General features: G+C 41.6%; 1 protein-coding gene across 1 annotated transcript in view; it reads left to right on the forward strand.

Annotated features, from left to right (window-relative positions):
• LOC136620115 (oocyte zinc finger protein XlCOF7.1-like) overlaps positions 1–24,285 on the forward strand; it is an 80,683-nt gene that overhangs the window by 41,739 nt on the left and 14,659 nt on the right. The window contains exon 15 of the mRNA XM_066594835.1: positions 3,876–5,227. Coding sequence (XP_066450932.1) covers positions 3,876–5,227 — 1,352 coding nt within the window. The remainder of the gene's footprint in view (positions 1–3,875; positions 5,228–24,285) is intronic.

Consider the following 24,285-nt stretch of genomic DNA (forward strand, 5'->3'; position numbering starts at 1 on the left):
CTGTTGAATTGAGAATGGTAGGCTGATGAAAAGTCTAACTTGGCATGCAGTAGACCACACAAAACTCTGTATAACACAGATGTGAATTATACCCTTCTGTGAGATACAATAAAACAGCAAACTGTACAGTGAAAAGATGCACAAAAAATGGGCAAGACAGGTAGCTAAGTGAGGGCCATGCAAAGGAACAAGAGGTGTCCTCTTAGAAAACTGATCCACTACCAGCCAGATAATTGAACAACCACTGGAACAAGGAAGGTACATAATGAAACACATTGCAATGTTTTGCCATGGGAATTCTGGAACAGACAGTGATAACAGAAGTTTGGTAGGCCTCTGGTGTTTTAGACTTGGTCCTACAAATGGAAAGATGGAATAATGCCTCTACAGCACCACTTATTAGAAGGTAGGTACAAGTCAATGTCGGACCTTTTTAAAAGGGCTTCTAACAATGTCTGGGAATACAAGCCAAAGCCAGAGTCTTCCCCAGAAGGAAAAAATAACCATGTACAGACAGACATTTGGGTTTTTTTCCCCTCATCAGTACACAGTAGATTTCTATATGGCCTAGGGAGAGTACCTATTAGGTGTGAGATTTATAAGACCCACGTCATAGGCCTGTCACCCAGCCAACCAGCAACCTACATTAGACTGATAAAGGGCAAAAGCCCCAAAACAGTCTGTCTGTACATGGTTATCTTTAACCTTCTGCATAAAACTGGCTTTGGCTTATATTTCCAGCCATTGTTATAAGGCATGTTAAAAGGTCAGACATTTCTCTTGCAGGAATGCTAAATTCTAACAAGTGTGAGGTCTGATGTCACAGTTTGGATGGTGATGCTGCGGTCTCTGCTTGGCCGCAGTAGTCATCTGACTTCCAGCAGATATCCATTCTGCGGATGGGGCTGTAGAAGCCACTCGCCTGTGTCCCCGTGTCCATAGACAGGCGAGTATACCATCTTTTTGTTTTGTTTTATCCAATTTCCAGGCAGTAAATAATTTTGTTTTGTATTGAAACAAAGTCTTCAATTAATTCTTAAAAGACTAAGGGCACTGTACAGTGGCTTAAGGGCATGACGAAATACTCCTAGCATTAAGGGCTGTTTTCCATTCATCAACCTCTCTGAGACAGACCAGCTTGTACACACCCCATAGGTTTTACTTGGCTCCAAAGATCCTGTCAAAGAGCTTGTTTATCAATGGCAAGTGACATTTATTCTTTACAGTGGTTGCATTCATACCACAGTAGTCAACGTAGGGTCAAAGAGATAAATCCTTCATGATAAAGACATCAGTGCCAGCTGGGGAGGAAGACTGGCTTATGAAACACCTGTCCAAATCTTCCTTATTGCAAGCCGGCAAAGATTATGTCTCTGGGAGAGTCGGTGACTATACACAACACCGAGGAGGGGTAGTGCCAGGTAGCAGGTCGGTAGAGTAGTCATAAGCCTGTGAGGTGAGAAAGTCTTCATTCGCTTTTGTTGAATGTAATAGCGAAGTTAGCATGCAGAGCAGCCAGACTAATCAGTTCTTAAGGTACTGAAGCCTTATGGAAAGCATAAGGACCTATCAAAGATAGGCAATGTGATTGACAGGAGGAACCCCAAGGAGTGACTTGGCCTGTACTCCAATCAATGGAGCATGCTTACATAGCCAATACAGACCCAAGAGCAGAAGGCTGAGGGACTTTAGCAAGATATAGAAGGTGATCTCCTCTGTATGCAGAACTTTGACTTGGAGAATCAGAGGAGTGGTGATATACTTGACTATGTCTGGAAGGGATTCTTCATTCACTGAAGCATGGGGCAGCTGTTTCTCCAGACTAACAGTTAGTATGTGATACTGGACAACCACTGCCTGATGCAGAAAATTGCCTGCAGACAAATAGTTAAGATAAGTCTGTTCAGAAAAGTGGATGTTACCACAGAAATAAAAGCAATGTAAATTTCAGATAGGAGTCTCACACTTAGAGTAGCTTCTCCAACTAGTCCTGGGCACCAGAGTTTCCCTACTTGACCAGAAACCCTTGTACCTATTGGCCCTGGTCAATACAATAGAGAAACAGGTTACTTCTGCATTTTCTCTGATGTTCTTCTGGAAACAACCTCATTCTTTCTACTTGCATGGATTCTTCAGCAGGAACTGGTGTAAATAATAGAAAAGGCATCTGAAATGTAGGTGTCCGACCTGACAACCTTCTCTCACAAGTTGACTCTGTCATTTACTTCCTAAACTGAATGTCTATGCGAGATAGCAGACTGATCAGATCATCCAGAACAAGAGCCCTGTTGTTCCATTATAATTCTGTAACCAGGATATGGAACTGGATTTCATACTTGCCTACCGTCATGGAACCCTGGGCGAAGCATAACAGGGCAGATGCAGAAGAAGAGGTGCATTCTGGTTCCTCAAAGACCCTCCAAAAGGAAGCCAAAAAGTTCTGTATGTTGATGGTAATAGGATCACTTTGGTCCCAGAGAGGGGTTATCAATATCAATGCTTCTCTAGAGAGAAGGGAGACAATAAAGGCCACTGAGAAACCTGTATCTCAAAGTGTACAGTACACTGGTTCAGAAAGCCTTGACAGGTCTTCAGATCTCCATCATATGATGATGGTAGAGATGTAAACCAGCACTGCCTGCATGTGAACTGAGTCCTGGCTGTGAAACAAGAGAGTTGGTTAGCGGAATATCTGCTGGGTTCAATGCATCCAGACAGGTAGTGACAATGAGCAGATTGTGCATCAGCTGGTCCTGGGAGCTCCTTGGCCAGATTTTGTTTCTCAAGCAGAGGAACCTCAGCGGGCTCCATGGTCTAAGCAATTGTCATGCAGTGTGTGTGGACCCACTTTACCACTAACCGATTTGATTTTGGGCTACTCCTGAGGGCAGCACCCAGAGGTTGCCTACTATTAATATTTTACATCTTCCAAGTGGGAACTGATTTTGCTTTCAGGGGTTCCCAGACTGTTACCCCATAAGTAGTCTTGCTGCAGTAGCAGCTGACATGGACAGCTTAGATTCTCCATAGTGGGATACTAGAAGGACTGGCAAAGACATAAACTGATAGATGGGGTCAAGGCAGGAGATAATCAGGCAAAATGTGGTTATATAACTAGCCGAGGTCAGGACAGGAGAAGACGGGAAAGCTGGGTGAACAGGATAGGATTAAAACCAGTAATCAGGCAGCAATCAATAACACCTTTGCAGGAGCAAACAAGATCTATTGTTCAGGCATTATCCACTGGGGAGGTATGCCTTAAATAACCCAGGAGAGACCAGGATTGAACAGGGATAGGAAAGCCTATTGAGAGGTGAATCCGCCACACATGTGAAACCTATGGGTAGCACAGACAGGAGCAGAGGCAGTATGGCTTTTGACACACAGAATGGAAAATGAAAGTAATCAAGCTGGGAGGGCACCACCAGCCGTAACAATATTGATCTGCAATTATGACAGTCAGTGTAGTATTTGTCAGGTTTTGGTATAACTATTACAAAGGCCATAAAACATTTGGAGAGTAATGGGTAGCTGTCTTAAATGCTATTAAATTGCAGGGAAGAGAATGGGAGCAGAGGGAATACATTTCTTATATTGATGTTTTTTAGTACTTGTCTCTGTTTTTACTAGGGATTATGTTCCGGTACCTCTGCAGACAAAATACTCGCAAACATTATGATCTTTTTCCTTGAAAGCTCATCATTTTCATACAAGTACATGTGATTTAATTACTGAAGTTGTACATTATCCATTTTCTTGCATGCCCATTTGCTTTGTTTCATTCCTTCTTTCTTTTGTCTCAATAAAGCGTGAATGCTTAATTAGAAAAAAAAATTGTTTCGGAAAAAAATACATTTTTATTTATTTTTTCCCAGGTGCAGATTGGATGAGAAACTTCCATGGACATCTCATATCTCCATATGATGAAGTAGATGATAACAAACAAGCTGATTCAATAACCCCTAATGTATCCTTAGTCATTGACAGAGATCTATCCACTGATGGTGCTGGTCACAGGAAACCCTCACCTAATCAATCACTGATTGACCAACAAATAATTGGGCATAAACAGGAGGAAATATTAGCATGTGAGAAACCTTTTGTAAATAAATCTAAACTTTTTTTGCAAGAAGAGAGAATTCACAGAGATGAAAGCCCATTTTCATGTTCAGAATGTGATAAATGTTTTAGTCAGAAATCAAATTTTCTGAGACACCAGAAAGCTCACACAGGAGAAAAGCCATTTTCATGTCCTGAATGTGGGAAGTGTTTTAGTCAAAAATCAAATCTTGTTGGACATCTAAAAACTCACACAGGAGAAAAGCCATTTTTATGTATAGATTGTGGGAAATGTTTTAACCAGAAATTGGGTCTTGATAAACATTATCAGAGAACTCACACTGGAGAGAAGCCATTTTTATGCCCCGAATGTGGAAAGTGTTTTAGCCAGAAATTGGGTCTTCATAAACATCATCAGAGATCTCACACAGCGGAGAAGCCATTTTTATGTTCAGAATGTGGGAAGTGTTTTAGTATAAAATTATATCTTCTGGAACATCTGAGAACTCACACAGGGGAGAAGCCATTTTCATGTTTAGAATGTGGGAAATGCTTTAGCCAGAAATCAGCTCTTGCTATACATCAGAGAATTCACACAGGAGAGAAACCATTTTCATGTTCAGAATGTGGTAAGTGTTTCAGCAACAAATCATATCTTGTTGAACATCTGAGAATTCATACAGGAGAGAAGCCATTTTCATGTTTAGAATGTGGGAAATGTTTTCGTCAGAAATCAAGTCTTGCTTCACATTACCAAAGAACTCACACTGGTGAGAGGTCATTTCCATGTCCTGAATGCAGGAAAACTTTTCGCAAGAAATCCACTCTTGATGCACACTATCAGAGAACTCACACAGGGGATAAGCCATTTTCATGTTCTGAATGTTGGAAATGTTTTAGCCAGAAACTGGATCTTGTTAAGCATCAAAGAACTCACAGAAGAGAGAAGCCATATTCATGTCCTGAATGTGGGAAATGTTTTAGTCAAAAGTCGAATTTTGTGATACATCTAAGAGTTCACACAGGGGAGAAGCCATTTTCATGTCCTGAATGTGGGAAATGTTTTGGCAACAAAGCAAATCTTGTCCAACATCTAAGAACTCACACAGGGGAGAAGCCATTTTCATGTTCAGAATGTGGGAAATGTTTTAGTCAGAAATCAAATTTTGTGCAACATCAGAGAACTCACATGGGGCAAGCCATTTTAATGTTCAAATTGTAGTACGTTTAACAGGTGTGGAGCTTAATTGTATGATCTACTTGCCTAAGGCTCAGTTAACAGGCTGCTTTTACAACATGCATTCGACACACCACATGCAGCCTATGGCTACCATGGGTGTGTGGGACTTTGAACTTTTGCGGTGAACGCAGTGCGGAAACCCAGCCTAAAGAGGTCTTCTGATTTACAAGTTATCCCCTTGAGGACTCTTACCATAAAATAATATTGCACTCAAAAGTCCCCAGAATGCCAAACTATTACAATGTGCTGACCATGTGGACACAGTCTCCATGCCTTAAATGTTCAGGAGCCAGACCAGATCTGTATTACCCAGCCAGCATACTGCTCCAATGACTGAGATCATGATCTTTGCTTTCCCCTTGTATGCTGTGAGCAAAGTCCTCTTTGTCATTATTCTCAATTTTGTATGGAAATGTTTGAACAAAATTGTCATTTTACTGATTAGTGTTCCGGATCATCATAGAACATATTAATTTGAACTAAAGTAAATGCAGTCAGTAGAGAGGCTGTACTGAGACCAGAGATGACCTGCATGTGTACTAAATCCTCCCATTATTTCTGTTTTGTTGCAATTATTGCTGCTAAAGTGATGGTCACATTGATGAAACTACCATCAGTTCGAGTAAAATGATAAAATTCACGTGAACAGCACCACTGTGAACCCCAAATCATGTCAGGCTAAAGATGCAGCAGCCAAAGTATATGGGAGACCGAATCCTCATGCCCGGAAATGTCCAGCAATATAAATGGGAGCCTCGGCAGTATCAAGGGTGCAAATCCATAAAATGGCTTATTGTCCCATCACATATAACACAACAACGTTTCGGCCTGTGGCCTTTGTCAAGCTTAGTTACAACATGCAATGCCTAACATTTATATAGTCTAACACATAAAACCAAAAAACAATAGAAAATTAGCACAGACAAAGTTTCCATCCCTCCACAGGTGTTTCAGAAAATAATTACATGTAATAATCTGTAGATGCCAGTTCTCCAGCCTCTCCCCTGCTCTCCATGTCTGCCAGTACCATCCGGCGTCCCGATGGAACTACCACTGTGTTATATGTGATGGGAGAATAATTCATTTTATGGATTTGCACCCTCGATGCTGCCGAGGCTCTTGTTTATATTACTACCATCAGTTTGAGCCACAGCAACTTGAGCGGAAGGTGATTTATCAGGAGCTGCTTGAAAGACTGACATAAAAGATTAATAATGGCTCTTAATGTTGGCTCAGCTGGATTCCGCTACTTCATCACCTCCCCCCCCTCACCTCCTAAATCTACACCTGGAACCAGAGTGAACAGTACTGCAACGTCCAGAAGTAATCCACAGTCAGGTGATCGCAGCACCCCAAAAGAGCTCCGAGGCAACATGACTTGATGACCTCCTATCACCTGATTTCCCTAATAAATGTAGATATGAAACTTCTTACCACCATGCTAGCGGTGAGTTTAAATATTGCCCTTCCTTCACTACCTGTTAAAGATCAAGTGGGCTTTGCCCCAGGTTGTCAGGCCCCAGACAGCATTCGCAGAGTGACCCACCTCACTCATCTTTGCAAAACGAGAGGTTTCCCAGCCATGTTACTATCACTTGATATACAGAAAGCTTTTGACACTTTGGGCTAGGCATACTTATTCTCGGTCCTTGAACATTGGGGGTTCCCTGGCGAGTTCCTCACATGGTTGCAGATTCTATATGCCCATCCCAGAGCCTTTCTGTGTTACAGGAGTTTCTGCTCTGATATATTCCCCATCCAGCAGGGGACTTGACAGATTTGCCCTTTGTCCCCTTTACTCTTCATCCTAGCCATCAAACCTTTGGCTATTTAACTCTGCAATAATCCTAATATAAAGGGGATTGAGTTTGTGTCGGTTCACGACAAACTCTCAATATTTGCAGACGATCTCCTGATGTTCATTTCCTCCCCTCACACCACCATACCCAACCTTATAGCAGAATTGGCCAGATTTGGGTCTCTCTCTGGTTTGACAATCAATCGCACAAAATCCAAAGCTATTAACCTTACACTTTCCCCGGAGTTGGTTGCTTTCCTCCAGATGAACTTTTCCTTCCAGCAGGCATGCGCTTGCTGGATTACCTGGGTGTCCATCTGACAAACACATATGCCTCATTATATAGCCAAAACTACGTCCTCCTCTGCAAAATATGGTTACTCTTGGAGGGTTGGAGCTGGTACCACATTTCCTAGATTGGGAGAGTCAATACCTTAAAGATGACTCTTCTTCCTAAGCTATTATACTACTTTAGCGCTCTCCCATTCTGGTACCAGGACATATGCTGAAAACTCTTCAGCAGGTGTCCCTTCGATTTGTCTGGAGCAACTCTGTTCCTAGGGTCTCGCGGTCTACCCTGTTTTGACACTGACACACTGACGGAAAAGAGGGTTAGGAGTGTCTAATTATTCAAAGTACTATCAGGCGGCCTAACTGGCTCTCTTATACTCTGACTCTAATACCCCTCTCTGGGTTTCCCTAGAGGCAATTGAAACTCACCTCTTAACTATCGACTCCATATTATGGATACTGCCTAACCGCAGACCTCCAATCAACCATCCCATTATGAGTCACTCTCTTCACGTCTGGGATGCTATAAAATACTCAGGGAATTTAATATCCCCTCACCTGCCTTTTATGTCACTTCTGCCGAACCCTATATTCCCGCCAGGGATGGAATCTCTACAATTATTTACAAATTGGGCAAGAACAGGCCTCAGTAAAGTGTACCCCTTACTGTCCATAAACGGAACCACCCCATTCCCTACCCTACAAGAAAAATATAACTTACCACCTTTGGAAGTGTATAGATACCTACAACTAAAACATTTAACATCCTCTCTCCTTAAGAATACGCGTTCTCCGTTGACTTTAACATCATTCGAAAAATACTGTTATAAATACCCACATGCAGGAGGCCTAATTTCACATATCTACTCCGGACTGGTGCATTCCTCCTACCGTACACAGTTACCTTATATCACACGCTGGGAAAGGAATCTAGGCGAAACTCTTTCTGGAGAGGACCAGGCTCAAATATGGGAATCTACTAGTAGTAGTGCCAGAAACATATTAATGGTAGAAACTTCATTTAAAATCTTACTTTGCTGGTCCTTAACCCCTAACCAAGAGTGCACACAGTACCTAGATACCCTCCCAATTGTTTTCACGGATGCTCAGCACCAGGAGATATGTTCCACATTTGGTGGTCATGTCCCTGACTTCAGAGGCTATGGATCTGGGTGTATTCCCTAATAGACTCAATCACAGGCCATTATCTAAAAAAACCCTTGGGAGACTATACTAAACAAGCTTATTAACATTACCCCCCTTCTTTTTCCTAGCCATGAAACAAGTCATCGCTTGCTCGTGGTGAAAAGCGTCCTTGGATTTTACTGAGGTCAAGCGCAGGATGGGTTGGTTAATGAAAAACTGAATTCGATTCTAGCCGATACATGGGAAATTTCTAAAAATAGGGACCCCATGGCTAGAATACACTATCCCCCCACAGAGTACCATCCCTAGTCTCCCTATGGCACCAGTAACCTAAACCACCTATTACAACTCCACTCTACAGCCCGAAGCTGCTTTTGGTAGCGTCCGCCCCATGGGAAAAATCTTATCTCAAGGATCCCCCCATCTCTCCCATTACTCAAACCTTCCTTTCGTTTAATTCAAGTTAGGCCCTGGCCAGGCCGCCAGTACTCAGATTGTTTCACATAGTAGTCCAATTCCAAGAGTGTTCCGGGAGAGAGGATTTTACTATAACATCCTCTTCTGCTATGTCCTTTTCACTGTTTTCCCTAATCTGTATGACTGCAAGAAGCATTTGCATTTGTTTTGTACGTAAGGTAACTGAGATTTATTACAAAAACTGTTTTCTGTATTATTGTAATCTCATAAATCTTTAATAAAAAAAATTATAGTTAAAAAAATAATAATTCAAGACCTATGTATGATTCTGTTCAGTCAAAGAGCCTCAGATAGCAATTTAAAGTGGGCATGAAACAATAGGAACTCTGGAGCCAGGCTGCCCATCCCCTTCTGAATTTTCATTTTGCATTGAGAGCACTTGAGTGCGTGCATTAGAACCAGCAGTTCGTGTTTTCTGATTTAATTATGTCAGAAATAGAGGGAATTGAGTTGATATTCCAATAATGATCAATGTTGGTTATGCATATAATCAGAATGTGGAGTAAAGGGGTTCGTAGGGTGGAGGAGAATATTTCAGCACCTAAGCCTAGCAAGACAGAATTATAGGTTATATTATAGGGAGGTTTATTAAGAGTATAAGGCCTTGGGTATCACCTACACAAGATCTTCCTAGGAATTCTTGAAATGATTGGCGCATTTAGAAACAGAGGGAATTGAGGAGTATGCCTCGCTCCACGGGTCAACTGAGAACTGAATTTTAAGGTAATCTTCCCTTTTTTTCATAGATGTACTCCAACGGTTTCAACAAGGGTTGGTTCACAACCTGGTAACAAGTGTAAAGACCCTTATTAGTGCCCTGTAGGAATGAGAGCCAGGCGTCAAGTTTAGAAGGGATATTCATTCTTGTGGGATGGAGTGGGGGAGGTTTTAAGAGATGACTAATTTGAAAGTGTTTAAAGGAATCTGACTGAGGAATATTGAATTGGGTAGACAACTTTGGAAATGATAGGAAGCACTTGTCAGTCCACAATTCGTTAATGTGAGTCAACTCCAGATTTCACTAGCTAGAAAGGGATAGGTTTTCAATTGCAGCCTCTAACAGATCGATTTTTGGCCATGCGAAAAAGGAAGGAAAGCTGACTTTTTTTTTTTTTTGCTATCATGTTCTAGGCATTGGCGAAGGCAAGAAGACTAGCAGAATTAGAGGGAAATCTAGCTGAGCTAGTAAGATGGATTTCAAAGTCTGATTGCCTAGTCAAAAATGTTCAATAGACACCCATCGTTTTAATGGATCATTTGACCATACAAATCTGAGTTAATCTAGAATGGTGGCTCTATAGTATTGGACAATTGAAGGAAAGTCTACACCTCCATTTTTTCAATGAAAATAGAGTATGTCTCTTTTGATCTGAGTTTTTTTTTCTTCCTCTGAATGAAAATTGAGAAAATGGATTCTAGGGTTCTAAGATGGGACATTGGTAGGGAAATGGGGACATTGCGGAAAAAGAAGAGTATTTTAGGAAGAATCATCATCTTAATCACAGAGATTCTACCCAGCCAGGAAATTCCGTGTATTCTAAGTTTATTTAGCCCTGTTTTAATCATTAAGGGATGGGGTTTAAAATTGAAGTCATAGTTTTGCTATCAAAGATGTTAAGTAAATTCCCAAGTAAGGGAGAGTTTCATCTACCCATTTAAATTTAAATAGGTTACCATGGATTATTTAATACCAAGGTTGAGAATTTGTGACTTGGACGTTTTGATTTTGTAACAGGAGACTTTGGAAAATCTATTATGGCAATTATAGTAGGTAACGAGAGGGATGGGTTTGATAAGGCCAGGATAACATGGTCCGCATATAAGCCTATTTTATGAACTTTATTCCCAATTTGGATACCAGAAATATCCTAAGAAGACCTTATGTACTCCGCAAGAGGTTTCATTGTGACAGCAAAAATTAACGGTGGGATAGGGCAACCCTGCCTAGTCCCATAACTAACTTAGAAGGATTTTGACATGAAGCTTGATGAATATACATAGGCATTAAGGGAAGAGTAGATGGACATGGCTCCCAAGAGGAAGTTGCCCATTAAACCAAATTTTTCAAGGACTGCCTGTATGTATTCTCACTTCATTCTGTCAAATGCCTTCTCCGCATCTAGGAATAAAAGCAGAGAGGGAATCCAATGGAACTCATCAAACTCTATTAAACCGATGAAGCACCTGGTCGCATTAGAGGTATGTCTTGGCAAACATTTTTACATCAAAATTTAGTAAGGAAATGTGCCTAAAATTTTCAGGAAATGTATGAGGTTTACCTGCTTTAGGGAGTGTAACAATTGAAGAGCTTAGAATTTCATACAGAAAAGAGCCTTTTTAACCACATAATTAAAGGTCTTTAAGAAATATTGGGCAAGAGTGTTGGCCATATGGCCCTGGGGTTTTGTTTGGTTTTAAAGAGGAAATGGTGTGTAGATACTCTGTTGTGGAGTTGTTTTTGTTGAGAAATGTGTTTTGAGAACTGGAAAGAGAGGGAAAACATTTTTAATAAGTAATGAGGTAGGATTTGAGTCATCCTTTAAGTTATAAAGTGAGTTTTAGTAGCGAGAAAATTCCTCTACTATTTTACATAGATTATGGACCTCATTATTAAAGGAGTCAAATAAGAACAGGATTATAATTTTAGCTTCTTTGACTTTAATTCTATTAGTTAGGCCGCCTGCACACGGGCGGAAATCCCGCGGTGGTATTTCCCACGGGATTTCCACCACTGAAAGTTTGCATAGGAGTGCATTACAATACGCACTCCTATGCAGACGGCCGCGGTTTGGCCGCGCGAAATCTCGCGCGGCAAACAAACCGCGGCATGTCCTATTTTTGTGCGGGGCTCGCACTCACCCGGCCGCCGGCTCCGGTCTCCGCATGCGCCGGCTGCGCGGCAGCCGGCACATGAAAGAGCCGGGGCCGCCAGGTGCGGGTGAGTACGCGCTCGTCCCTGCAGGCTCTCGGGTCGGGTCCCGCGGCGAGAATTTTCGCTGCCGTATCCGACCCGCTCGTCTGCAGGCGGTCTTAGAAGTTTAGATGTGTTTTTTTTTTTACCGTGGCTGCAATTGATAAGCTTTGATTTCTGAAGATGTAGTTCATATTTATTTAGCATAAGGTTGTGCAGTTGGGAGCACATCTTTTTTTAAATTCTAGAAGGGTTTTATCTGATAAATTATTTTCATTTAGGGCTTTCAGGCGTTGAATATGTGTTAAAAAGTCATCTTTTTTTCAGTCTTTTCATAAACCCGCTTTATTTTTTGCTTCAAAATATTTTATTGAATTATTTGCAGTCTAACACTTTGAAAGGCTTTGATAAATTCCCCACACAGGGGTTGGCTAGGAAAACATTGGAATAAACCAAACATAGAAAAACCAAACACCCTGTCGAAGCATACCATGCGAGTCAAAAACTTTTAATCTCTTTTCGCTCCCCTCTCCCCGGTCCCCCCTCTTCACTCTTGCAATATGTGTTGTGTGCGCTATAACTTCTTTCCCTCCCCCCCTTGAGCCCCACCTATCCGTCAAATCCCCTCCAACTGTTCTTTCTCTGTTTTGTTTTTCATTTTATTTTCCTCCCCGTTAAAGGTTTGTTCAAATCTAATGATTATTCCTGGTCTGGCACATGAGGTACTGAGAGGTCAATTTAGGTTAGGCATATCTTAGGAATCAGCCCATGGCTGCCAGGTTTTGAGGAATAGTTCCATGTTATCTCCCCATGTTTTAAAGAGACCTCTCATTACTGCTTTATGTGCATACCATATGGATGTACTTGAAGTGTGATTGGTATTGTTTAAATAAAGGTATTCTTCCAAATTTTTCTGGGTTTCTACTGAAAAGTTTAAATCATCGAGGAGGGAATTATTAAGTCTCCAAAGGGATAATGGGACTAGGTTGAATCCTTCTGTAATGGTAATAGAAATAGGGGCATGGTTGGATCCTTGATCTTAACCCCTTACATGCTGCAATCAATGAAAAAGGTACACAGAGGGAGTACGTTCTCTCAGTGACATCATTGGTACTCCACAGTGTAATATCGGAGAACCAAAAGGTCACCATAACAACCAGATGACATACACTTTTGTACATACCTGCCATGGCCTGGAAACCCAGCCGTGTAGCAGTGATCCATATACGCCGGTCCCAAGCCTGAATAAATGGGGAGGGTTAGGGAAAGACCTAGCAACCTACCTTGTAAAAACTTCGCCTTGAAAACCCTATGAAAGCTCTCAAATGATTCAGATATGGTATCCGATGGCAGGCCCCCCAGGCCAAAGGACTCTCTAAATGCTACTGGGGAAGAGCAAGGTCTGAGTACAAGTAGTCAGGGTTTTCCTCATGATGCAACTGGGGGAAAGCCAGCGGGAAGGAAAGGACTGCACTGTACCAAAGTTCACATACTAGCAACATGGAATGTGCATGGCATTAGTCTAGGGAAATTGGACATTGTGAAGCACAAAATGACGTCTTCATTTTGATATTTTTGGAATTAGCGAATTGCACTGGACAGGTAATGGATATTTTTAGTCCGATAACTTCACATTGCACTATGCCGGACAAGAGGAATGGAGCAGCCTTTATTATAAACAAGCGGACCTCAAAGGCAGTAGAAAGTTTTAGAACAGTCAGTAACCATATCATTGCTATCCGGATACATGGTAAGCTGGTGAACATCTCAATCTTGCAGGTCTATGCCCCAAAGACTGATGCTGATGAGGAAACCATTGAAGATTTTTATGACTATGTCCAGAAAACTTTAAACGAAGTGCCAAAGAAGGACATTGTTTACATCCGGGGTCCCCAACTCCAGTCCTCAGGGACCACCAACAGGTCATGTTTTCAGGATATCCTATGGTAAGAACACCTGTGGCAATGTCCGAGGCACTGACAATAATTGCATCACTTGTGCAACACTGAGGAGATCCTAAAACATGACCTGTTGGTGGTCCCTGAGGACTGGAGTTGGGGAACACTGGTTTACATTATGGGCAACTTCAATTCCAAAGTCGTCAGCCAATCAGAAGTAACTGAAGCCAGTGATCGCCTGATACAGTTCTGCCAAGAACATTAGCTCAGGATAGCAAACACATAATTTATGCAACCCAAACGCCACCTGTACACGTGGACATCTCCCAATGGCCTCCATCAAAATCAGATTGATTACATCCTGTGTAATCATCGTTGGCGAAGTTCAATCATTGCAATAAAATTCTTTCCTGGCGCCGACTGCAGCTCTGATCATGAACTCCTCGCAGCTAAGATCAAGATCGAATTCCATAACATTAAGAAAGGTGCTCCATTGAGAAAATTCTACACCTCTAAAATCCCCCAATCATACATTATTGAGGTAGCAAACCATTTCGAACTACTTGACACATTAGAAAAGCATCCAGAGGAACTATGGCGCGATATACAGTCCACAGTTATGGAAACAGCCAGTAAGCATCTCACCTATAAGAAGCAGGAAAAACAACGCTATTGGTTGTCTGAGCAAACCCTCAGAATAGCTGATTATAGGAGAGCAGCAAAGGATGCTCGCAACAAAGACGAAGTTAGGCAACTAAATGCCAATATTCAGCAAGCGGAAAGGATAGACAAGAAACTGGACTGCAAACAACTCAAAGAGAAGCAATGAAAGGCCATATGCGAGGCCTATTCTCACAGGTCAAGATGGCCTGAAAACCTTTCATGGCAGGCAACAACACAATCAGGCAAAAATAGGAAGGAACTGAATGACTAACAGAGTATCAAGGATGGGTGGACATATACGAAATCTGGAAAAATAGGGATATCTGTATAGCAACTAAACACAGGATAATGCAACCCCCCCATTTTCCCCTATAGCTATGTATGGATATGAAAGCTTGACTGCGAAAAAAGCTAATAGGGGGAGGATTGATGCATTTGAGCTGTGGTCCTGGTGAAAGCTGCTGCGTATACCTTGGACAGTAAGAGTAACAAACAGAGAAGTCCTGACCAGACTTAGACTCACGTATTTTGGCCATGTAATGCGAGAAAAATCTATAATGCTTGGACAGATAAGTGGCAAAAGAAGACTCGGCTGCCAAAGAACAGGATGGCTGATACTGTCAGAGCTGATACTGGCATGGATATCGCACAACTGAAAGAAGCCATGCAAAACTCAAAAACATGGAGGGAGCTCGTTTTTAGCTTCACCAAGAGTCGTGAACGACTAAACGGCTTACGACAATAACAAGCCATGGCCTGTGATCGCTATTGTGAGCAATAATGCCACAGAAGTACTGCAATGCATTATCATAGTGATTAGACCTTTTATGGAACAAGTCCCCTTTAGGGACATTAAAAAAAATGTAAATAGTGTAACAAATAGATTTAAAAAAAAAAAAACTTTTTGCACACTTTCCAGTTTGCATATAAAAAAGTTACAATTTTAATCTCACATATTTGGTATCATCCTATCTGTAATTACCTGTACAATAGATTGAACACACTATTTACCAGATTGGCTGCTGTTATGTCTGCCCAACATAGTTCCAGCCAACTCTTAATGGACTACAATAAGAAAAGCTTAAAAGGGATTGTAAGTGTTGATGCCAGGAGTTTCAACAGTGCATCTGTGGCCTCTGATTGGCCACAGCAGTCAACTGACTTTCACCGGACGTACATGCCAGGTGGTGGGGCCTCGGGACCTTCTCAGCTGTTTCCCCAAAGCTGAAGAGAAGTGAGTGGTGGCTCTTCTTTTATTTTGTGTATTTCTATAGTGACAAACACATTTAACCCTTTCCAATCCAATTTCCCTGCCACCCGCAGACTTCACAGCTCTTATTTATATCGGGGTGAGAAAGCGTGTTGTGGATTCCTTGGAATTGTTCAACAGAAACACATAAAAATGAACTGTCATGATGATTTTATTAGCAATTTTTTGAAAGTTAAATGTGAGTGTTTTACATTGGGAAGGTAATTTGTAGCATTCCTGTAAATATATGTATATACTGATATAGCATACATTTATATAATATGACTATTCATTTGTAATTTCTCTAATGATAGATATCTATCTCTGTAATACAGTGTCATACAAAGGCAATGTGTATAACACGTTTCTAACACTCTGCAGGACAGAGCTCCAATGTCGGAGGTTGTTCTGCATGCATATGTATATTACACTATGCAGGACAAAGCTCCAATGTGGAAGGCTGTTCTGCACACATATGTACATTACACTATGCAGGACAGAGTTCTTATGTCGGAGGCTGTTCTGTATATGTACATTACACTATGCAGAATAGAGCTCCGATGTGGAAGGCTGTTCTGTATGCATATGTATATTACACTATGCAGGACAGAGTTCTGATGTCTGAGGCTGTTCTGCATATGTATATTACACTATGCAGTACAGAGCTCCAATGTCGGAGGCTGTTCTGCATCCATATGTATATTACACTATGCAAGACAGACCTCCAATGTGGGAGGCTGTTCTGCACACATATGTACGTTACACTATGCAGTATGGAGCTCCGATGTGGAAGGCTGTTCTGCAAGCTTATGTACATTACACTATGCAGGACAGAACTCCGATGTCGGAGGCTGTTCTGCACATGTATATTACACCATGCACAAAGTATGGAAGAGCAGCACTCCAGGGATTTTCAATGAAGTAAAAATCTTTATTTCCCCACAGAAACAACGTTTCAACTCTCTACTGAGAGTCTTTGTCAAGTCCATGCAGTACAGAGCTCCGATATGGAAGGCTATTCTGCATGCATATGTACATTACACTATGCAGGACACAGCTCGCATCCGGATCCACAGAGTAAATGCATGTTGGCGAGGGCAATATTGGGCCATGTTTGCCCTTGCCATGTGAAGTTAGCCCTCTTCGTTGGATGCTGCAGAAAGTATCCAATATTGCAAAAAGATAGTGATTCAACAAAAGTAAATGTAAAGAAAAAAAACTAGGACATGTCAGGTCATCAGTTACTTCCTCAACTTGTTATAGTGAAGAGTACAAAGGAATTATTAATTGACTGGTTTCTTTTTTTTTTATCAACTTAGTTTACACGTCTTCATTTATCCTATCAGATCTGCTTATGCCCGGTATTGCCACTCTTCCGAAATTTCCAGGTCTGTAGTCATGTGACGCTGTGTCAGCACATTGTACCGACAATTCCCCTTCTGATAGTGGTGTTTTCACATGCACAGGATGAAGGGAGTAATAGAACTACACTCTGTCTGTGTGACCACGCAAATCGATCGCCACTGATGGACGCTTCCAACAGCAACTGAATTTTAAAACCAAAGAGATGCATGGAGTACCTGACTCACTTACAAAGATAAACATAAGAAGTCTAATAGAAATGTGACTAATTTTGCATCTTGTGTTTCTTGAGCACAGTTAGACATGAATCCTATGGAGATGCTGCGGCATAACCTGCGAAGGGCTGTGAACATAAGGCATCCCAGAAATAATGTTGAGTTAAAACACATTTGCATACTTCACCTTTTGGACGATTAAGGGACACTTACGGTTCACTGTGTGACAGATCCATTTTCCATCCATATCTATACACTTGAATGCTTTTAATTTAACTATTAGCACCAAATTCATTAGAATATTGAAATTTTAAGATCCAAAATTGCACCATATAATGAGCCGTACTGATAGTTTGCGTTCACAGGAAGAAGCGGTCCAAAATTACAGCTACAGGAAACATTTAGTGGTGATTGGTGCTAAATGGGGAACTACAGGTTATTAAAGGGGGTTTCCAGGGAAAATGCTATTGATGACCTATCCTCAGAATAGGTCATTCATATTTGATTGGCTAGGGTCTGTTACTTGGGACCCGAACCGATCAGCTGAGTCGGAGCATGCTGTCAGCGCTGCAAATTCAGAGGTCGGAGCAGAAGCGGCGGAAGTCTCTGCACCGACCTCTGTGTAGTGGCCGGCGCTTGTTGATTGCAATGAGAGCCGTGCCTGCAGTTACAAGCGCCGGCCACTACATGGAGATCGGCGCAGAGACTTCCGCTCTGTGAATGTGTGGCGCTGACATCATGTACCGGCTCAGCTGATCGATCAGGGTCCTGAGCAATGGACCCCAGCCAATCAAGTAATGATCACCTATTCTGTGAATAGGCCATCAGAGAAAACCACTTTAAATTCAAGGGTTCACTTAGTTTTCTGCCTGTACTCTGCATGTTACTGAACGTCCTCAATAGAAGACCTGAGCGGTACAACCGTGTGTTATTTCTTACGTTGTGTTTGTGTATAATTGTGACTTAGATACAATCAGACCACAGTTTATTAGTAATCAATGCAAAAATCCAGGAAATTCCACAGGGTTCACTTACTTTTTTTTTGCAACTGTTGCTTTGGCTTACAAATGCTGATGTAAAATACTGCTGTGTGACCGTTACCAACAGGGTGATGCAGACGAGCATAATGTGACCACATACCATCTACACTATGGCCACAAGTATTGGCCCAACCGCAGGTCTCATGCCCCAACTTACAGCATCATGTGTGCCGATGATAATGTAACCCGGTGGCCGGAGTGAGAGAAAAAGGCCGGGAAGGTGTGTAATAAAGACGCTAAAATCCATTCACATTATGGTCATCTAAATGAGCCCTAAACCTCGCGAAGAACGCACCTCTATTACCTGCTCCTGCCATCACAGAGCTTCTTATACAACACTGCCTGACTCCTCCCACACATGTGACTGATCACATGCTCATGACATCACCAAAGGTCCTTCAGCTTGCAACACACCTTACATGGTATTGACATCACCAAAGGTCCTGTAGCCACTAACAGTTACACCATGTAACCAATGAACAGTATGTAACTGATCACATGACCATGACATCACCAAAGGTCCTGCTGCCACTAACATTCACACCATTTAGCCAATGAACAGTATGCAATTTGTCACATGACTGTGACATCACCAAAGGTCCTATAGCCACTAGTCTGCTCCCTCTGCAGGTCAGTGTTGGTCAGGGTACCTGTGACTTGTAGTGCACTTGTCGTCTTCTTTATTTCCCAGCAGGCACTTTTTTCTGTCAGTGTAATTTAACCCTTTGTGACTTAGCGCAATGGAGCGCTACATGTATATTCTTGCTGTTCCAAATTAGTTTTCACAGTGTTGAAGCCGCTTGAAGAATCAAAAGTAACACATTTTGTGTAATCGACTGATTCTCCCTTTATTCGTCCAAGGACATGAGAATTTATAGAACAAAGGCTGAGTTTAGGCGACATCTTACTTATAAATATGTGTAGCTTATTCCAGTTCACTTATTATCATTGGTCAGTAAAACCCAGTAGGTGCAGCGACGTTAGTCTGAACTCTCCTTGTTTGGTTGGTCTATAAGCTCTTCAGAGTTAACTCTTCTCTGGCCATACCTGTATGTTACCCATTTCTAGGGTCATTAATTAGTACATATACACCTCTAAGCTCATACACTGGCAGCGTTTAGTAATTATTAATCAGTAGCGCTTATATGCTTTGAGGTAGGTTTGTTTAAAGATTATATAAAGACAAGCAGTAATATATCCTCTTTGGAATATCTGTCCCTAACTACAGACCATGCTTTATATAGGCACTAGCCTATATACCCGGCTTCACCTGAGTTAATTTGGTCCAGGTGTTTACCTGTTGTTCACATGGAAAGTTTTATGAAGTTGTGGTTACTTCAGAGGAACCGAGGAATAAAATATGTATACACATAGAGGACCGTTAGATTCTCCTCAGACTGCATGTACTGATGTCCCTCTGCAGAATGTGCCTCTCCACCTACTTGCTTCATTTTTTACCCTTAGATGTAAAGCCCCCTTTTATTCACATTTACTCCCAAACTAGGGGTTGCAGCCCCTTCTTAGCCTTAAATACATGCTCCATACCTGCAGTCCATGGCCGCTTTCTTAATGTACTTTACAGCCTTTCAGTACATGCACACAGATGTCAGATAGATTCTCCTCTGTATATACAAACAAAGGTCAGTTATATTCTCAGTATATACACACAGAGGTGAGGTAGATTCTCCTCAGTATATACACAAAGAGGTGAGGTAGATTCTCCTCAATATATACAAACAGAGATGAGGTACACGTGAAGGTAAGGTACATTCTTCTCAGTATATACACACATAGGTCATTTAGATTCTCCTCAGTATATACACACAGAGATGAGGTAGATTCTTCTCAGTATACAAATCCTTTCCTTGGGCTTTATGCTTTCTGAGAAAAGAACTATCTCATGTATCACGGATTTTCGCACAGTTTTTCACACTTAAAATTGAATATTAAAGTTGCGACCTCTTGACTTTTGCTATTTAGGACATAGAGAATGCTTGTGGCAAATTTAACGTTTGTGCAGTACACATGTGTGCAATTAGTTACATTACATAGGGGTTCACTTACTTTGGTGCTTAGAATTGAATAATCAATTTGCATTCCCTTTTCTTTTCAAATTTTTTATGACCTAAAGATTGTTCGTGCCAAATTTCAAGTTTGTACGACACCGGGAAGCTATAGAATTAGTGGGTGAGTCAGTGGGTAAGTCAGTGAGTGAGGGCTACCAAATAGACTAAAAAAAAAAATATATGCGAGTATATTTCTTAAACAAAGACCAGCTTATAGTCTTTTGCCCCTTCCTGGGGGCTACGTGTAGTTCACTTTGTATGTAGGAGAGAAATAACTGGAGCTTCTTGTTCTGTGACCTTACAAGATAACCTCACATTCCTAACCTTGGCTATGATGTTAGCAGAATAGCAGTAAGATGGAGACAGTAGAATAATATTATGGCTTCTCTCACATGACAAAGCCCTAATGACCAACTCATTTTTCAGTTTTCTTCATCGTTGCATTCCAGGAGCCATAACTATTTAATTTTTACGTCGGCCTAGCCATATGAAGGCTTGTTTTATGCGGGACAAGTTGTATTTTTTGATGCTATCAGTTTTGGGTATATATACTGTATTGTATAACTTTTATTCATTTTGGATCCAAGAGCCATAACTTTTTGTATTTGTCCATCGACGGAGCTCTGTGAGGGCTTTCTTTTTGCAGTGTGAAATCTAGTCTTCATTCATTTCAGTGTCTCCTTTGCTGGCTCTACCTCTTCTCTTTCCCTTGCTGTTGGTTCCCCAAGGCTCGGTCCTCGGCCCCCTCCTTTTCTCTATTTACACAGCCCCTGTTGGACAAACCATCAGGAGTTTTGGCCTCCAATACCACCTCTTTGCTGATGACACCCAGCTATACACCTCTTTCCGGGACATCTCTGCACCTTTCCTCCAAAACATCACCGACTGTCTGCTGTCTCCAACACCATGTCCTCTCTCTACCTAAAACTAAACCTCTCTAAAACTGACTTACTGGTATTTCCGCCCTCCACTAACCGACCTCCTCCTGACATCTCCATCTCAGTGTGTGGCGCCACCATAACTCCTAGACAACACGCCCGCTGCCTTGGGGTCATATTCGACTCTGATCTCTCATTTACCCCCTACATCCAATCTCTGGCCCGAACATGTCAGCTGCACCTCAAGAACATCGCAAGAATCCGCTCTTTTCTCACTGTAGACATGCTGAAAATGCTTATTGTTGCCCTCATCCACTCACGGCTCGATTATTGCAACTTGTTGCTGATCGGCCTCCCTTGCACCAGACTCTCCCCCCTCCAATCCATCCCGAATGCGGCAGCCAGACTCATCTTCCTGTCCAGCCTCTACTCGGACGCCTCTGCCCTGTGCCGGTCACTGCACTGGCTGCCTGTTAAATACAGACTTCAATTTAAACTCGTTACCTTCATCCACAAAGCCCTCCACAGTGCAGCGCCCCCCTATATTGCCTCCCTCATCTCGATCCATCACCCAGCCCGGGCTCTCCGCTCTGCTAACGAAACTAAACTGCGCACCCCTCTAATTCGAACTTCTCACTCCCGCCTCCAAGACTTCTCCAGAGCAGGACCGGTCCTCTGAAACGCACTACCAAAGGCTACCCGAGCAATCCAGGACTCACAGAACTTCAGGCGTGCTCTAAAAACGCACCTCTTCAGGGAGGCATACCGCATTCCCTAAATAAACTCCTCTATACGCTGCATGTTTTTTATTTTTAATGTCGTTCACAATGTACTATAAATAATATCTTAATTTACTTCTGCAGGCTGTCAATGCCAAATTTATATAGGTTTTTTATTTTTTTGGCAACTTTTCACACTTTTTAAAACAAAACAAAAAAACATTTTATTTTTTTGTGAGGTGATTAATTCTACTTTTTAAAAACCCCAATTGTTGATCCATGCGACACTTTGCCCACTTTTTATTCAGTTTTTTTGTAAGGCTAGATAGACAAAATTTTGTAATTTTTTTTCTCATGACCTTGAACTACGTGGGTTAAATATTGTACTAACTTTTCTTTCTCTGGGTCATATGAACGCAACGATAACATACATGCATATATATATATATATGTGTGTATATATATATATATATATAATTTTTTTTTCATAGTAAAGAGAGAAAGGTCAGGTTTTTGACTTACTTACTACTTTTTCTTACTATTTTTTATCTTTTTATTTTAGTCCCACCAGGGGACTTGATTATCAGCATATTTGATCACTCTACTTCAGTATACTAGTGCATTAGAAAGTTTATGAAGCTCAAATTTAAGAGAATAGGCTTAGGTTGGTTAGTAAATGGCGGAAACACAGTTCAGTTTCAGGAAGAGAGATGACATAATGCAAGAAATTGCGGATACACAACCAGCGGGGTTTTGTCGTAGTGAGGGTGTGATGTCACAGAAAGAAGTATATAATTGGGTGTTGTCAATGCAGAGATGGTACTAAAAGACAAGTCTGCTGATAGTTTATTTAGACTAGTGGTATTTTTTGGACATAGTATGGTGTTATCATTTACTTCTGCATGGTAGTATAATTTGCGCGCTGTATGGTGCTGTTATGTGGTTCTTGTATAATGAACTTACTAGTTTGGCAAATCATGTAAGGTATTGTATACCGTATTGTTAGGGTACTGTATGTTATATTATTTAGACACTACACTGTCTCGTACGGCATATTAGTAACTGTACGGTATATCCAGGATAAGGATGGAATATTGTGGTATTCAGATACTGTATAAAGTATGTGTTGGAAACTGTATGGCATATTATGTAAGTGCAGCATGTGCTACGGAGTTGTCTGGGTCTGAACCATTAAAAAGCGATCGTCATGACCGGTCATCAGTCTAATATCTGGGCAGCCATGTGGTCTCTGTCCTTCATCCTTGGTGGGTCATTGATGGAAAGGACCATTGTCTTTATCTGACTCTGGCAGTCAATTGTTATCCAGCCCACTATCAGTGTGTACAGAGATGGAAGATGACAGCTTTATACACATTTCAGCTGACCAGGTTGGTACTGAATTCTGTGAGAACAGTGACTGCAATACCAACCTGCTACTGCAACGTATATGGAACTGTCATCTTCCATCTCTGTAAACACTGACAGCGGGCTGGATGATGACTGATTGCTGGAGGCCCTGTTTGGCGATAGTGCCAACCATCGGACCCCTGCTGGGAGATTTATAGTGTCCTGGAAGATGAGAACTGGCTGCTGTATGTGGTGCACTGCAGTGTATCCTGTGTGACCCTGTACTCACTATATAACGGGGGGACTATGGGCTAAAATGTCATATTATGGTCAGTAATCTGTAAATAAGACATCACCATTGTACATCATTGATCATTAGATATATAATGTATTCAGTCTCTCTGGTTATTTCCTATAGATGGATCCAGTCAGAGAAATCCCCCAGAGAGATGTCCCAGTCCTCTATATTCCCAGGATTGTCCAGAGGAACATGTCCCCCTGGATCATCAGGTAGATGAATCTGAGAATTCTGCAAATCTTCTACAGACTGATGTAATGAAGCTCAAAGATGAATGACTGCCTGTTTACACTGTGTAAGAACTTGCTCACTAGTTGCTTTGGTTCACTCAGCTGAAATGAAGTGACTACTGAGCGATTTCTTCCTTAGTACCCTTATCAGGTCCCATATTTACACAAGACAACTATCACTGAAAATCACTCGGTCAGGTGACTTTTTATATTGTCAATAGTTGTCCCACTAAGGAGTTATGATAAAAGTGCAGAAACAAATAAATGTGGGAATATTGTGAGCAGCCTTCCACAGTACGGTTAACAACAAGGGACAGGAGCAGCCCGTCTCTGACAAGAGGGAAGAACATTCAGTCTTCATCTGTGATAGCAAAGACTTCTTTACTGTTATAGCTGTG

This window comes from Eleutherodactylus coqui, chromosome 3, assembly GCF_035609145.1.
Source record: "Eleutherodactylus coqui strain aEleCoq1 chromosome 3, aEleCoq1.hap1, whole genome shotgun sequence".
NCBI lineage: Eukaryota > Metazoa > Chordata > Amphibia > Anura > Eleutherodactylidae > Eleutherodactylus > Eleutherodactylus coqui.